The sequence below is a fragment of the Tenrec ecaudatus genome, chromosome 10 (assembly GCF_050624435.1).
Source record: "Tenrec ecaudatus isolate mTenEca1 chromosome 10, mTenEca1.hap1, whole genome shotgun sequence".
In the NCBI taxonomy this organism is placed as follows: Eukaryota; Metazoa; Chordata; class Mammalia; order Afrosoricida; family Tenrecidae; genus Tenrec; species Tenrec ecaudatus.
The window spans coordinates 123,835,102-123,851,695 of record NC_134539.1 but is presented as its reverse complement, the minus strand read 5'-3'; the positions used below and the strand labels follow the sequence as shown (position 1 = coordinate 123,851,695).

Sequence of the window (16,594 nt, the reverse complement as noted above, 5' to 3'; positions counted from 1 at the left end):
TTGTAGACACCCCCCCCCTGAAAATCCAGAATAGAATAGTCCTTATTGGAGTCTGTAGCCTCTGGGTGAGCTCATTTTAGGACGTTTTTGAAGGGTCCACACCATTAGGACAGTGCGCAAGATGAGGGTCACGAGGCAGGCGGAGGGCTCCCTTCAGCCATGGAGCTGGGATGGCTGGCAGTGCACAGAGATTCGCAGCTACACGGGAGAGGATGGCCTGCCGTCGCTGGGACATGGACTGCTGTCTAAATAACAGTGATGGTCCCCAAACCCCCATCACGATACGTACACAACATTCAAAACAACTGCGCATTCGTACCTTCTTCCGAAGTCCCTAAAAAGCTCTCTGACTTCCTTCTCTCTGGCTTGGCGCTCTTCTTGTCACCAACTTCTTGGTCCTGGGTGTTGGTCTCCCTTCAACGACAATCATTTGGGGGCATTCAATCATGTGGCCAGACCTCCTCCCAAAAGTAGCAGTCCCAGTTACCTAACATACGCATTACCTAACGCTTTCTGACTAATCTGTGTTTTTCTCTGTGTGCCAAGCCCAGGTTCAAGGGCTTGAGGCCTATTCGCCCCTTTAGGGCCGGTATCACACCATCCCCATACAAAGGTGGGGACACTGGGAGACCGGGAAGCTGTTTCACACCAGTCAGTCTTGGGGCTGGGCTCCCAATCCAGGATGTCTCCTCTCAACTACTCCTCTATACTGTCTCAAAGAAACAAAGCAATTCAGTCCGTCCAATGGCCACCCTTTTGTTGACCAAGGAGCCCTGGGGGCTGTTAACCTCAACTACCTTCTGCCTTTCAGGAGGTGGCCTGAGAAACCCACAGGGTCACTGAGTCCTCGTCATCGATGCGGAAAGTGAGTCTGGTCTAAGTTTTGGGGCCCTCCAGAAGAGCCCCTCTGGTGGCATCCTGACTGCTTAACCCAGTGGGTTCATTTTCCTGAAATGCTGAGTGACGGATCTGAATCGTTTAAATACCCAAACACCCCACGCCCTGCCGGTCGAGTGATGGGGCGCTCCTTGAGAGCAGAGGCCTTCTTGTGCACTGCACCTCCAGCCCCAGCTCAGTGCTCAGCTCTCAGTGGCCATGGGTGCTGCTGAGCCAACCCCCATCCTGCCCAGGGATCTCTCTCCTGTTTGCATTTGGTGGATATGCAAGACTAATCATTGAAACAAAACTAATGATCAAATCCAGCCAAGGTGGGAAGAATTCTCTTCCTCATACCCTCCCAACATGATTAGTCCTAGCGCTAGAGAGAGAAGCGGCCTGGGGCTACCTTCTCCAGCCCCATATCCTAGACCTGAGGGTCCACTCACTGGCTCTGCTCGGGCAACACTCTCCAAACTCATTGCCATCAATCCCATTGCTGCCGACTCACAGCAACCTTACAGGACAGGGAGAAGGGCCCTGTGGTTTCTGAGACTGTCACCCTCATGGCAGCAGAAAGCCCTGTCTTTCTCCCATGCACAGCAGGAGGTGTGGCAGCTGGCTCCACCTTCAGACAGCAATGACTCTTTGAAAGGAAGGTCATGCAGCTACGGGGTGAAAATCGGTTACTCTGCAGCTTCTTCAGAAGAGAGTAAGAGACGCTCTCTCTTCCCTTTACAACTCAGTAGTCCAGGCAGTTAAAGGCAGCGATCAAATCTGTTCTTCTTCAGATGGAGCCTCCCTGGCTCTTTCAGCTGTCCTCACAGGACACGGTTCCCAAACTCCTGACTGCAGCCACCCACTCCTGGCGGTTGATGCCCCTTTTAAAATGGGGTTCACAGAATGGAACCCCACATCGTGGCCTAGAAGTCTGGTCAACATGAGATGACTGTCCTGATCTGCACAGCCCGTTTCTGTTCATCCAGCCTCATTCATGCCGCTCTGGCCTCTCCGGAACCTGGGCAGCACAGTGACTACAGCACTTGGCTACCAACCCAAAGACCAGCATTTCGAATCCACCAGCTGCTCCATAGGAGAAAGATGTGGCCGTTTGCTTCTGTGGAAATGTAGCCATTGTCGCGCTATGGGGGAACCCCCTCTGCCCTGCAGGGTCGCTGTGAGTGGACTTGACTTGACGGCAGGGAGGCTCACAGCTGCTGTGTCGTGCCCCAGGACGCATTTCTGGAATCCCTAGCGTGGCAGAGAGGCACACTCCCTGCCCTCAATGAAGGCAGAGCAAACAGGAGATTCTGATTACAAAAAGAAAATCCCAGTAAAGTCCCTTCTCTGCTTTTGGGGGGTAACTGCTCGCTTTTATCTTCAGACAGATGGAGCATGTCAGCCTAACGGGGCCACTTTGAGTCCGAGTCAATTACCCCTCAAATTAGCCTCCCTTCCTCCATTTGTGTTATCTGTCAACTTGATGACTGATGAAATGTTGCAGGAGGCAGGGCCCCTCTGCCCTGACAGCGCTCTGGCTCCTCCCTGCGTTGAGCACTGTGGGTGTCTCCAGGAGAGGAGTCAGCTCCAGAGTCCGACAGACCGAGTCAGGGCTGCCTGAGCAAGGCCAGTGGAAGGCCATCAACGGACACTCATGCTCCCAGGAGTCTAGACAGGAAGGACAAAGCCAACAGACAGACCAACACACCACACCAAGCCAGCCCTGCTTCCCGAAAGAGGACAGGGTCCCCAGTGGGAAACACTACAACCTTGCTGAGCCCTCTGGAAGGTCCCGGCGTCCCCTGCTCTCCTCAGGTGCCTGCAGCCACTTCTCCAGGTCCTCGTCGAGGGTAGAGTGAGCTCTGTCCACGGGCAAGCAGAGAGAATCGAGACACAAGTCACAGCCACTCTGGGGCAATGGAGGAGCGGAGTTACATCACACATCCCAGAAAAAGGCTCCTCAACCGTTTCTCTTTTTAAATAGTGGGTGAAGGAAGACGTTGGACAGTGTAAGACATGACAAAATATTAATAATTTATAAATTATCAAGGGTTCATGAGGGAGAGGGGGCAGGGAGGGGAAAAAATGAGGGGCTGATGCTCAAGCAGAAAGCAAATGTTTTGAGAATGATGATGGTAACAAATATACAAATGTGCTTGACACAATGGATGGATGGATGGATTGTGTAAGAGTTGTATGAGCCCCCAATAAAGTGGTTTTTTAAATTACAAATTTGGAAAAACAAAAATTCATCATGTTTTCCTTTGCCTCTTTGTCTTCTCCCTTTGCTTGTCTCTCTCCCTCTTCTCCTTCCTTCTGTATCTCTTGAAGTACCGGTATGACAGGCACTGGATTAATTACCCAAAAGCTATTCCTAACCCCCTTCTCCAGGGCCTTCCTCTTCCACGGCATTCACCTCTGGATCAAGAGGGGCAGTCAGCTGGCTTACTGCCTTGCCCCACACCCCTCCTCTCTGCCTGGGGCGTGGGTGGCAGCGGTCTTGCAGCCAGGAGGTGCCCGAGGACAAGTGGCAGAGCAAGATGATCAACAGAGCCTATGTCGCGGGTGGTATCACTGAGCGGCCACACCAGCCCCGTGCTGCCAACCTCCAGGTGTCTGGTGAGGCAGAGGGAGAGGCTCTGTCACCTGCAGCTGAGGGTACTATGCATGGCTTTCCTGGGTCCTCAGAGCCAGGTCAGGGTGAGGATACTTCTCAGACATAAACATACACCTGGCAGGACTGGGTTACTGGGTCTCAGAGGCAATTTGGTCAATGGTGCGACATAGCACGTACAGATAATGTCCTCCCCACCCTCATTTGTTGAGACACCTGGATCTTAAAAGCTTCTGAATGGCCACCTGAGATCAACTTTTGGTGTACCCACATCTGAAGTAGAGAGAAAGGAGGAAGTCAAAGAAGGAGTCACTGTGAGGGCTATCTGGCTGTACCGTTTGTCGTTCGTCGGTCCCCGGGCAGTCCGGCTCATCTCACCGTCTAGGGGGCATCCTGGCCCTCCAAAGCTGAAGAGGACAACCTTCCCTGATAGAGGAGGAGCCACCTTCAGCCATGAGTACAGGAGTAGCTGCGTGCGCCTGCTAGACCAGCAGTTCTCAACCTGTGGGTCAAGACCCCTTGGGGGCGGGGGTCGAACGACCCTTTCACAGGGTCTCCCAATTCAGAACAGTAGCAAATGACAGTGATGAAGTAGTAACGAAAATAAGGTTTTGGTTGGGGGGTCACTACAACCTGAGGAACTGTATGAAAGGGTCACGGCATGAGGAAGGTTTTGAACCGCTGTGCTAAACCCTCAAACAAGCTAACGGTCTGTGTGACCCACATCCACACTCCCGGAGCCCAGAACTGGGCGGCACCGGCTACCTCTACCATGTGGCCCAGGACAAAGCAATAGTCACAGAGAACGAGTGGGGAAATGGAGGACAAAATCTAAATTTCTACAAGAGCCCAGACGTGCTTGACTGGTGGAGACCAGAGGGGCCCCTGAGACCATCGCCTGGGATACCTTTGGATTTGGAACTCAAACCATGAAGCTGCCGATGAGCCCAAACAGAGTGGCTCAAAAAATGAATAGTATTGCTGAGGAGCATGACCGTCTTCAAAACATCCGTGTAAACGAGACCTAACGGCGGCCAGTTCCCTAGAGCAGGGTCTGCAACAGCAGCTTGAGAGCCTTCTGCAGCCCCTTCGGCACACACATGTGACTCGGAAATAAGATTGAAAACGAAAATAAAACTATAGTCAGATAATGGTGATTTCATTTGTTTGTAAAAAGACATTTATGGCTCTTGAATAGTTTCTAAGGTGTTTTGAGGATTGGTCTGGACTGAGGAGAAAGACAGAGAGAGCTACGGTCAGAAGCCCACAGGAGCAGTCCTGCCCGTCCTGCATGGGTCGGAGCCGACTCGATGGCAGGGAGCTGGCTTTTGGAGAAGGAGCAAAGTGAATGGAGACAGAACCCAGAATGGACATAGTGAGGGTGCCGACACATCGTGTAAAAGCAACTAACGGCTTTAACGAACATGTGCAGAACTGATGAAACGAGGACCTAACTCGGTAAGTGATTTTCCTGTGAAATCACAGTATTTCTGCACACTATTGATCCTGAGTCTTTGGGCATTCCCTTGCATCCTGTGTCTGCTGGCCGTGAACAGCACTTGCAGAAGCCAAGAGGCAGAGGAGGCGAGGTGAAGCGGCTTCTCTTACAGCCCGGGTCAGAGGGGAGAGAGCCCCACACCAGGGAAAGCTGGGTTTCAGAGGAAGACTGAACTGTCTGCACGGTCGCTGCATCTTCTCTTACTTGGCTAAGAAAGAGCTAATTATTGGCCTCCACGGGCTCTAACTAAAATGTTCTCTAAGTGGTCGAAACCTGTTTGCCTCCCAGGATGAAGTTAAAAACAAAATAACAGCTTTTAGAAACAAGGGCTACTGCACTAGCAAAAAAAAAAAAATACTGGGAAGTTGTTGGGTTTCTTTTTTCCTCCTTGCGCACAATCCTAGAAAAAAACTAATAAACATTTTAGATTCCTTTCACACGTCCCGTCTTCTGTCACCTGTCTGTGTCTTCTGGATCCTCTGTTTCTCTGCTCCCAAGTTTACTGCCGTCTTCTCTCTTACTGTCAGGTTCCTGTTCTGCTAAAACAGGGGAAAGAATTAACTGTATGAGAAGAACAGGAAGACGCTTTAGAAAGCCTTGCCCTGAAATGGAGCAGCCTGCAGTATGCCACCCCGGTTCTCTTCCCACGAGAGCAGGGCGGGTGGCGTCTGCGGAGACCTGTGCTCCCAGCAGCTGCTTCTGGGGTCTGGGTGCTCCTTGGTGCCAGGTGAAGCAACAGGAAGCTCTGCCTGTGCCAGGGGTCGAGCGAGAAAGCGGGAGCGAAGGAAGCCAAGGAAAGAAAGCGTACCCACCACAGGAAGCAAGGCTCCCTGAAAAACAAAGCACCATTCTGCTGTGGGGTGGGGTGGAAATCACAGCCTGTTCTCATCTGCAAGATGTGTCCACGGATGGAGCCCCTTAAGGAAGCGAGGTGAGGAAGAGTGCACCTTAGATGTGTGCCAGGCATTTTGCATATGCCATTTTACTTAATACTGCAGGCAGGCAGCCTTTGTGGGGAGGGAGATGGCCTACCATTTTCAGAGCTGCCAGGGCCCCTCCCTGTGGCTGTGTCCTCCACCGGCATGGTGGCTGCGGCCTGCTGCTGCTTCAGATGCTCTGTCACAACCAAACAGAAACCAACTGTGTGCTTTTCCGGGAGCTTGGGCGGCATGAACAGCTGGCACTACCAACCTAAAGGTGGGCAGCTTGAACCTGCCCAGTGGCGACTCCGGGCAGGGGTGGGAGGGAGGCCTGGATATCTGCTTCTGAAGATCGGAGCCCAGGAAACCCTGGGGGACAGCCGACTCTGTCACACGTTGAGCTGTCTCCCTGAGTCAGAATTGGGTCAGCCGCACTTGGTTTGGATTACATGTCACCCCAGTTTCTCCAAGGACCGCAGCATCTGTATAACCCGGGAACTTGTTAGAAATGCAAATTCTCCACCCTACCCGCTGCACCCCTTGAGTCAGAAATCCTGGGGTGAGGCCCAGCCATCTGATTCAAGTAGCCCTGGTGGCCTAGTGTGGTTACAAAGTAGACTTCCAACTGCCATGGGAGATGGAGGCTCTCTGCCGCCAGGAAGAGGGACCATCTCAGAGACCCACAGGGCAGCTCTACTCTGTCCAAAGAGTCGCAGGGAGTCAGCATCGACTCAGTAGTGAGTCTTCCTTTGTGTTGGGCTGTGTGGCTCTCTGTATGTGCACGTGGCTCTGCAGTAACACTGGAAAAGGTGAAAGAGGTTAGTCAGACAGCGGCGATGTCATTTGTCTGGGAAAATGTACGTGCAGCTCTCATGACTTTAGATTACTGTGAAGGACAGGGCAGCTCCTCTGTCTCCAGGGAAAGCTTGCCGACCCCGCTCTAGGACACGGCAGGGTCAAGCCTGGGAAAGTCCCCGGCACTAAAAAGAGAGATGCTGCTGAGGACAGTGGCCGTCCAGAGCCCTGGGTGGCAGGCGCCGTGCCGACGCTCCATACCCGTTCCCCCATGAGCTGCATAGCATCCCTGTGAGCACGCCCCATTCGGGCTCCTCCTCTTTAGCAGGAGAATCAAGGTGGAACTGGCCTCAAACCTCAGAGATCGAAAGCAGCAGAGTCAGAGTTGGCAGCTGGGCGGTGAAGCACTCAGGACCCCGGGGGTACGGGGGCTAAAGCACTTGGTTGCCAACCGAAAACACAGGCCGGCGGCAACAAGCCGCCAGTTGCCGGTCAAGAGATTCACAACTTTGGAAAAGCTAAGGGACGGTTCTCCTGTGGGAGTCCTCATGGGACCATCCCCTCTGAGCTAAAGGGCCACGACGGGTCAGAAATGACTGCGCAACAATGTGTCTACAGCCTGGATCGTGTACTTATCTTATCCTCCCTCGAGATATTAGTCACATCAAAGCCACCCAAGTTTACCCCACCTCTGCTGCCGTTGAGTTCATGCTGACACAGAACAGAGTAGGGCTGCCCTGGGGAGCTTCCGAGACTGAGGCTCCGAACGGGAGTAGAAAGCCTCAGGGGGGCTGGTGGGTTCAAACTGCTGACCTTGCAGGTAACAGCCAGATCAAAACCACTACGCCACCAGGGCTCCTACGGATGTGTTTCAGATTTTCTCCCAGTCTACAAATCAGAAGAAACTCAATAGGAACGGTTGACATGGAAAGGCAGAAGGCAGAGTATACACTTTTTTACTTCCTAAAGAAATGCCTTGCTCCCATATAGATGTCCAGCCTTGGAAGCCCACAGCGGAGTTGACAGACAGGAGGGAGCGCGGGCTGGTCAGCCCGAGACCTGTGCAAAGCAGGTGCAGGTTGCTCCCTTCCTCAAGACCAGGAAGCCGCCTCTCCCAGCAGTGCCCTCACTTCATGAATCCATGGTTATGGTTAAAAGTTGTCCCCATCTATAGCCCTCTGTATACAGGGTTCCCCTACAGGCTGCTGTCGGGTGCTTAGAGCTTCTGGTAAGCGAGGGCCCGCCAACAGAGTGGTGAAAACCCTGGCCCCTTCCCCAGTGGCCTCCGGAGGGCCACTAACTAGTGGGAGGGACATGATCAAGAGAAACTGCTCAAGTGTCCTCTGTCCTCATCTTTCTGGAAAATTACTGACTCATCTTAAAGTACAGACATCACCAAAAACCTGGCCCAGGTAATTTCCTAAGTGGACCGAGCGATGGTGTGCTGGGATGCAGCAGTGTAGCGAGGCCATGGTCCAAGCTGGAGTTGGAAAGTTCACTGCTGAAATGGGGCCAGGGGGAGTGGAATGGAGGACAGCAGGGTCCAGAGGGCAAGGGCGGCAAGGGATTCTGCTTGAAGCCACGATGGAGGAAGAGCCACCACCTGATTCAATCTGAGCAAACCCATGTGAGCCTACTCTCACAAACATCAGTTCTACAAGTCTACTTTACAAAGACAACGGGAGGGAGGAGTAGCTTGCAGGGATGAACCAGGACGGCTCAGAGGGGGAAAGGAGGGAGGGGCTAGGAGCCTGACCCAACAACCCAGTCACCTGCAGCCCTGTGGCCCTGGGCCACGGTGAGGTGACCTGAGGTGCGGGGGGCGGGGGGCAGGTGGAGGAAGGGCCTGTTGTTAGCTGTTGCCCAGTGGATTCTAGCTCCTGCTGGCTCCCCGTGAGCAGACCAGAACTGTGCTCTACAGGATTTCCACAGCTGTCACCTTTGGGAGACAGGTCGCCTCTGCGGGCAAGGGGTGTGTGTGTTATGATCCAGCAATTAACCCTTATTTTACTCTACAGAGAAAGAAAGAACCCGGGGAGATTCTGGCCGCTCGGACCGTCGGACCGTCTGCACGGAGTGGATCCGTCTGAGGCTGGGGGCTGTGGTGCGGTGCCTAGGGGGGAGTCCTCTTGTTCACCACCCGCTTTCTTCTGAGACCCAAACCCCACAGGGGATAAAAACTCGGTGGAGGCGCTCAGAAAATTCTCCGATGTGTGGTCACGTTTCCCACTCACGGTGGCTCTGGAGGACAGAGCAGCACTGTCGCTGGCTGACACCTGATGGAAGCACAGTGCTGCTTTGGAACCACCAACCTTTGGCTCCGCAGGCAAGCGCTTCACCCCTGTGCCACCAGGGCTTCTCGGATATCTCTACAAGCCCAACAACAAGAATTGGGCCGCCAGCGAGGTCTCATGAGGTGCAACCTCTGACCAGCGGGACTGGTCGGCAGGCACTCAGCTCTGGTCTAGGGACACTTCAGAACACCTCTCTGGCCATGCACCATCGATTTTCAGCTGGGCAGGGCTGGCCGATTAGCTCCAAACACAATTGAACGATCAGTGCTCAGTCTGGCCTGAAATGGAAAAGTCTGGTCTCGTTAGCCCTGTGCCGTGGACTTCCCTGCCCTCACGAAAGAGATTGACCCACAGTGCCAATATCTTTAGTACCTCCTGCTAACAGCAAAACGGCAAAAACAGGTGTCTTGGCCTGAGCAGCCAGACCACAGGCCTCCAAGGTCTGGCTGCTTTGAAAAGGAGATGGGAGTCCCTTCAATAAGTTCCATTCCCCGATGCTTTGAGGAGCTGTGTCCAGCATCTCCCTTCATATGGAGCCTCACGCCCTGTTGGGGGTGGGGGTGGGGGAAGCTTCTCCATATGTGCATGTGGGAGGCAGCTGGCCTGAAGGGGGGGATTGTGGAACCAACAAATAAACAGTTGGGGCAGAGGAAGAACCTCTTTAATAAGAGAACTCTATATACGTGTTGTTGCGTCTATTTTCAACGACAACAAAATATTTTTAAATAAACCCATTGAGTGTTATTTTTTACCCTTAGAAGTTACCGCAGATACTTTAAGAAACAAAATGTCAACAGCTACGAGCCAAGTATCCTGGCCAGGCTGAGGTGGTCATCTGAGGCACATTTTAATGGAAAACTGCCCCTTCCTGAATTCCAGGGCCAGAGCAGAGACAAGAGAGGCCACCATCCACCGGGGGCTCTAGCTATCAGGAGTGACGGGGCATTCTGTACTGAACATCCCTTACCAATCTCCTCAAGTAGCTCCCGCGACGGCGGTGGTAACTCCTCGATGTGATGCTGCGAGATAGCTTCTACCAGTTCTGGAAGGAGGCAGAGAGGAGAATGAAGGAGCATCTCCGGGGCCTGAACTGGGCTTTCCAGGCTCCCCGAGGGTCTGACTATGACTTCTACGGAAGGAGGACGGCTTTCACATAACAGCGATCTCCAACGTGGAAATGGTCTTCACTCGCCCTTTCCTGAATCACCCCTCACTCCAGGCCTGTGTCCCTCCCTCCAAAAGGGCATTTGAGGCAGGTGAGGTACAAATTCTGATTAAGAGGGTCAGAGCGCAAAAAAAATAAAATAAAATAAAAATTAAAAAAAGAGGGTCAGAGCGCAATCTAGACCAGGCCTGTTGGGGGACATACAGGCCATGGACCAGCCAAACTGAACAAAACCCCAATTAGTGGGCCTTACTCCATGGATGATCAGACTGGGGTGGTGCAGAAGAGAGATCCTTCCAGTGCTGTTAGAACATTAACCCAAACCCTTCTGCATCAGCCACAAAGTCCCCTGCTCTCGAGGACATTCCCAGAGTTGTACCAGAGACAGAAGACATTAAAAGCAATGCAGTGATGGCGACGCGCCTCACGAGCCGTGAATACTCCATTCCCTGTGACTGAGAACTGCCTTCGCGGATCTCTCCTAAGGGAAGCGGCAGAAGTGCAGGAAAAGATATATGCACAAGGAGCCCACATCAGAAAACACCAGTCTTCAGAACAGAGGAATGGTATGTAGAATGGACGTTGCCATGACATATATTTATGAATAATTTCTACTGCCAGGGAAAATTCTCAAAGCGTAAAATCAAGGGACAGAAGCAGGCTAAAATAAATACGCATTACGATTTCAACTATGTTAGCAAAAAACACGTCTTGAAATGTTAAAAGAAAACCTCTCACGGAGTGTGTGGGAGGTTTAAAATTGGTGGGAGGGTTAAAAGGTAGCTGTATTTCCTTTGTCAAGCTCTTACTTATTGTCCGATATTGTTACAATGAGTCTTTCCTTTTCCGTTTTCATCTACATCAAAGACCCGGGCTCCCTTCCCTTGGCTTCCTCTGAGGAAGTTCTAGTCTGATAGCAAGCAGGGGGTACCTTTAGGCAGGCTCCTCCGCTGGTGGGTGGCCGGCGATGTGCCCAGTGCCGGAGTCATTCTGGGAGAACCGGGGTTCGGAAAGGCAGACCACTTTTTCTACAAGACAGACAGAAACAAGGCACTGGTGCCATTGACCCCTAAAGGCACATCCAGCTCAATTCTATCCAAGACTAAGCGCTACCTACGGAAGAAAGCATTTATGTTGCGCATGGTCACACCTTCGCTCCAGTGTCCCCTCCTCCAGCATGTCCTCTCACCCCCCTGGGCCCCCTCAGCCCTTCCCCCTCTGCTGGGTCAGACTCTTCCTCACTCAGCGTGAGCGAGTGAGGGCCTTAGGGCCAGAGACTGCGGGTCTTTGTAATTCACACCGGGCACTGAGGAGAGGGCCTGGCACTTAGAATCTGCCCAATAACAGTCTGCTGGATGAAAGCCTACCATTCCTTCTCACTCCCCTACTTCTGTGAGCCAGACGCCCAAGGAAGTTATCCGTCACTTATTTTCATTGAGGGTGAAAGCAAGTGATCAGCTTATCAAATAGTCAGTCACAGTTTCTTTAGAAAAAAAAAGGAAAGAAAGCTTTTTATTGTGAATTGGGTGAAGGTTTACAGAGCAAATCCCTTTTCCATTGTTTCATGTCACTGACGGCCATCTCCCAACAGAACATCGCTTTTCTTCTTGACTCTGCTGTGGTTTTTGTTCATGGTCTCCTCCTTTCCTAACCCTTCTTGCTCTCGGAATTTGTCCCTGGGAAAATGCTCCCATTCTAGATCTGCTCGGTGTTCAGCTGAAAACTGAGCCATGGGGTGAAGGAAGTGCCAGTCAGAAGGGTGACTGGGGCTATGGTCTCGGGGCCGAACGAGTAAGCTTGGCATTTTTGACGACAGCATTCTGGCTGTACTTCCTCCAAGACAGATCTGTTTGTCCTTTTGGCAGTCTGTGGTACTTTCTGTGCTCCACAGTTTCCTGCGCTGTGTTCTTTTGGGGAGGTGGGGGTGAGTTTCTTAACATGTCCTCCTCTGCTGTTGTTTCAGCATTTACTAAATTTCCATGATTTTCCTTTTTTATTTTGGAAAGGACACTTAGAAATTTTATTTTCAGTTACCACATATTTTCCACCAAAGTTTAAGATGGTCTGCTCTATCTTGAGATCATCCTGACTGACCACTCCATTTATCCCCTCTTCAGTCTGCTGATGTCTTCCCACACACATTTGGTATCTCTAGTTCCCTATTTCTAGTCTTAAAGTGTTATTTCACTGTGAATACTTCTACAGTGATGTTGTCTTAATCTCATGTTGTTATCTGCTTGCTTTTGGGTCCCTGTCCTGGCAGCTCCCCTTGGTAACCCCTCAGAGGCTGGTCTGGTTTTGCAGGTGCCCTTAAGTCTGTCTATGTCTGGAAATGTTTCCATCTCACCAGTGTATTTCATTGCTTGGTTGGCAATTGTTTTTCCTTCAACATTTTATAGGTCATGCTGTGGCTTCTGTCGGGAAAGCAGAAGTTAGTCTTATTGGGTCTCCTTTGTAGGCAACCTTTTGCTTTTGCTGAATCTTCCCTTGCCTTTGCTTTTGGAGAGTTTGATTACGATACGTCTTGGAGATTTCCTTTTGGGATCTATTCTGTTTGTGGCTCATTCGGCTACTGCCATGCCTATCTTTTTATCTTTCATGTTATTAAGGAAGTTTTCTTACAACAAATCTTTGATCATTTTTCCCTGTCCTTTTTTTGTCTCTATTCTGGAATCCTGACCACACGTAAAGTATTCCTCTTGATGGCGCCCACAGAATTCCGAGGCTTTTAATTTTATTTTTGTTCTTTTCTTTCTGATTATTCCTCTTAACACAGCGCTTCTCCACCTTCCTCATGCCGTGACCCTTGAATACAGCTCCTCGTGTTCTGGTGACCCCCCCCAAACATCAAATTATATTTGCTGTTACTTCATCCCTGTTATGCGTCGGGCGCCCCTTGTGAAAGGGGCGTTGGATCCTTTCACGTTAAGAACCGCTGCTCTAACAGAATGGTGCCGAGGCAGCTCTCGGCCGTGCCGATTCTGTCGTCCACAATGATCCATTTCTACTTCTTTATCCTTTCGATGCATTAGCTGGCTCTAAAATCTTACCATTTATCTTCTGGATTTCTATTTTCTGTACTGTTCCCAATTTTTCATTTATTGTGTGGTTCTTTCTGGTGATGTTTTCCTGAACTCTTTAAGGTTTGGTCTGTTTTTTCCTTGATTTTTTTTTTTACAGTTTTCTCAATCTTTCAAGTTATTGAAATTACCTAAGTGTCATTCTTTTGAATTCTTTATCAGGTAGTTCCAATGCCATAGTTCCAATTTCTCAGGAGATTTTCTGGCTCTGTATTTTGGTCACTGGTTGTTTCCGCGTGTGACCTGAGGTTGGCGTCTCCAAGGCATCATAGCTGTACTTGCATTAATTAGTAATTCCACGTGGGTGTATTTTGCCCAAAGTTTTTGCTTTATTTTTTAAATTATTTTTTATATAGCCAAGAGAGTGGAGCAGGCATACTAGTCTGTCACTAGTTTAGCACCCGGTGGGTGTGACAGAAGATGGAAATGCTCTCATAGTTCTCTGTGGGCCGTCCATGTGGAACAGGTGAGGGCGGGCTGGCTGGTGTTGGCTACTGCCCATCACTGATCAGGTGCTGCAGGGTGGCAGTGCGCCTCACCCAGCGTGTGGGCTGTAGGGGTCGGGTGACTTGGAAGTTTGGGTCTAGTTGTGGTCTCCCACCGGATGCACCCAAAGAAAACAAGCAAGAGCAACACAAAAGAAAATAATAACACAGGAAAATATACACAAGCAACAAAAGAAATAAATGTGAGATTTTAAAACAAGGGAAGAGTGAAAAAAAGAATCTCCAAAGCTAGGAAAAGTAGAAGAAGATGAGAAATGGTAAAGAAAACGGACCGGGAGTGAACAAAAGAGGGAGGAAAGAAAGTCAGAAAAAGAAAAACAAGTGAAGGGAAAGTAAACTCAGTGTCGCCGACGGGGTTCCGGCTCACTGTGACCCTGGAGGACAGAGCAGGACGGCCCCCTGGGGTCTCCAAGGCTGTACATCTTTACACGGGCAGGAAACCTCGTCTCTCTCCCATGCAGTGGCCAGGGGTTTTGAACAGCTGACCTTGTCGTTAGGAGCCCAACTCATGACTATGTCCCTTTAAAGGAAGTGAAGTTGAAAAAAGGATAAAACAGGGGAGGGGCATCCAGGACAGGTTGGTGCACTCTGCTGGCTGAGGTGACTAGGGGATAAGGGCAACGGGGTCGGGGGAAGCGGTCAGGCAAGGTGCTAAGTCTCGGGTGGACTTCTTGTCAGCCTAGAAGATGGCTGGGAGGAGTGTGTCTGGTGCCAGAACAGTCGGCTCCTGCAGGCCCAGGGGGTGGGTGGGGCACAGCACCTGTCTCCCGATGCCCACTGTTTACCCTAGGAGCACAGCACACGCCCACGGCCACTGGGAGCAGGGAGGGATGCAGAGTGCGCCCGGCACCATGTCCTCAACAGGAGCTGTCCAGGATGGGTGTCACCTGCTGCCAGGTGGGCAAAAGTGGAGGCTGGCCACACGTCTGATCACTGGAAGGGTGTGGGGAACAAGAGGAAGGTGACACCTTTCTGGGTGCCAGCCACCTACGTGGGTGTGTGTGTGTGTACCCTGGGCGAGCAGAGCTGCTATCTGGCCGCTGGCTCCATCAGAAGGCTGCTTACAATGGCTGCCGTGTACCAGGTCAGCTGATCATTCACGGTGCAGCTTGTCCCTTCACTGGTATTTGGTCCCCATCTCTGTCCTTTCCTGGGACGCTTGGGGCGGCACTGGTCTGGCTCGTCCTTGTTGAAGCGGGTCTGGGTAGCCTGCCTGACTAGGTCTCCATCTTGCTGGAATTCTCAGTAAGTTTTCTAGGAGCAGGTCCAAGTGATGAGCTTGCAGCTTTTTGGAAGAGGAAATACACCTGAAATCTGATCTGGGTGGCACGGGGTGGGGAGATGACACAGGAGCAGGGGGAAAGGTAGCAGATACAAGTAGGGGTTTTAACTGCTGGTGTTCTCTCGGTAAGGAACCTAGGTGCTGTTGGATAAGCCCTGGCTTACTAAGTGGAAGGCTGACAGTTCAAGATCACCAGATGCTCAGTGGGCGAAAGATGAGGCTAACTGCTCCCATAAAGGCTTGCAGCCTTGGCAGCCCGGGCAGGGTCACTGTGACTCTGAGTCAACGTGAGCGCACTCAGCTGGGGGCGGGGGGGGGCGATGACTTTAGAAGGTTCTCTCAGGGAAATAACCAAGGCGTGTTTGAAGGAAGAGGCAGAGCTTGGGCCTCCTTAGGTGAGGCGGTCATGGTTAGAGAGCAATGCAGGTGAAGGTCATGTCAAACAGAGGGCTTTCCAGAGGAAGTGTCAAAGTATCTGAGCAGGGAGGGAAGGGATAGCACTAAAGCCCTGGCTCCATGCCATCGCCCAAGCTCAGAGAGGCGCCGAGAAGCCTGAGGGGGCTCCTCGTGCCGTGGAGACCTTCTGGGCTGACCCCCAGAAGAGTGCTTACCAGGTCAGAGGACGTAAGCAGGGAGTCCAGGCTCCTGGCTTTCTCCCGGACAGTTGTGATTTTATCCAATGAGGTGGGAGTGCACTCCAGACTGCTCAGGCAAGAGGCCGAGCCTCTCTGAACCTGCGATGCGAGGCTTCCAAGGCAGTCTTTGAACCGACTGGCCGACGGAGAGACTGACCCTGTTGAAGAAGAGGGGATTCTGTTACAAAAGAGCCCTGGTGGGACCGCAGGTTACTCTGTCAGCAAGTTCAAACCCAGTAGCTGTTCCAGTTCCTGTGAAGAGGTACAGCCTCAGAGACCCCAAGGAGAAGTTCGACTCTGCTCAGGCACTGCAATCAACTTGACGGCAGTAGATTGAGCAGTAGTCATGCCTGAAACCTTGATTTTATGTTTTCCCAACAAAACAAAAACTGTAGGTCTATCTAGATAAGATAGGCGGGATAAACAATCTGGAGTAGAAAACAATGGGACTGAGGGTTCCGGGGACATGGGAGAGGGGGAGGCAGGGGAGAGAAAGTGGTGTTAGCAAACCCAGGGGACAAGGAAACAGGTGATCCAAAACTGATGGCCAGGAGGGTGTAGGAGGCCTGGTAGGGCTTGATCAAGGGCAATGTAACTGAGAGGAATGACTGAAACCCAAATGAAGGCTGAGCATGACAGTGGGACAAAAGGAAAGTAAAAGGAAATAGGGGAAAGAAATAGGTGGCAAAGGCTTTTATAGAGGTCTATTCACAGGCATGTACATATGTAAATATATTTTTATATAACAATAGGGAAATAGATCTATGTACTTATAATTATATGTTAAGTATTAAGGTAGCAGATGGACATTGGGCCTCAACTCAAGTACTCCCTCAACGCAAGAACACTGTTCTAACAACCCGACATTCTATGATGCTACCCTCCTGACATGATGGCTGAAGACAAAGCGGGTGCATGAGCAAAGGTGG

General features: G+C 51.3%; 1 protein-coding gene across 1 annotated transcript in view; it reads right to left on the bottom strand.

Moving 5' to 3' along the window:
• TEX14 (testis expressed 14, intercellular bridge forming factor) overlaps nucleotides 1-16,594 on the bottom strand; it is a 72,370-nt gene that overhangs the window by 2,436 nt on the left and 53,340 nt on the right. Inside the window, exons 24-30 of the mRNA XM_075559630.1 lie at nucleotides 15,642-15,823; nucleotides 11,094-11,190; nucleotides 9,965-10,039; nucleotides 6,021-6,104; nucleotides 5,446-5,527; nucleotides 2,646-2,738; nucleotides 320-414 (exon numbers count right to left, since the gene is read on the bottom strand). Of these exons, the coding sequence (XP_075415745.1) occupies nucleotides 320-414; nucleotides 2,646-2,738; nucleotides 5,446-5,527; nucleotides 6,021-6,104; nucleotides 9,965-10,039; nucleotides 11,094-11,190; nucleotides 15,642-15,823 (708 nt within the window). The remainder of the gene's footprint in view (nucleotides 1-319; nucleotides 415-2,645; nucleotides 2,739-5,445; nucleotides 5,528-6,020; nucleotides 6,105-9,964; nucleotides 10,040-11,093; nucleotides 11,191-15,641; nucleotides 15,824-16,594) is intronic.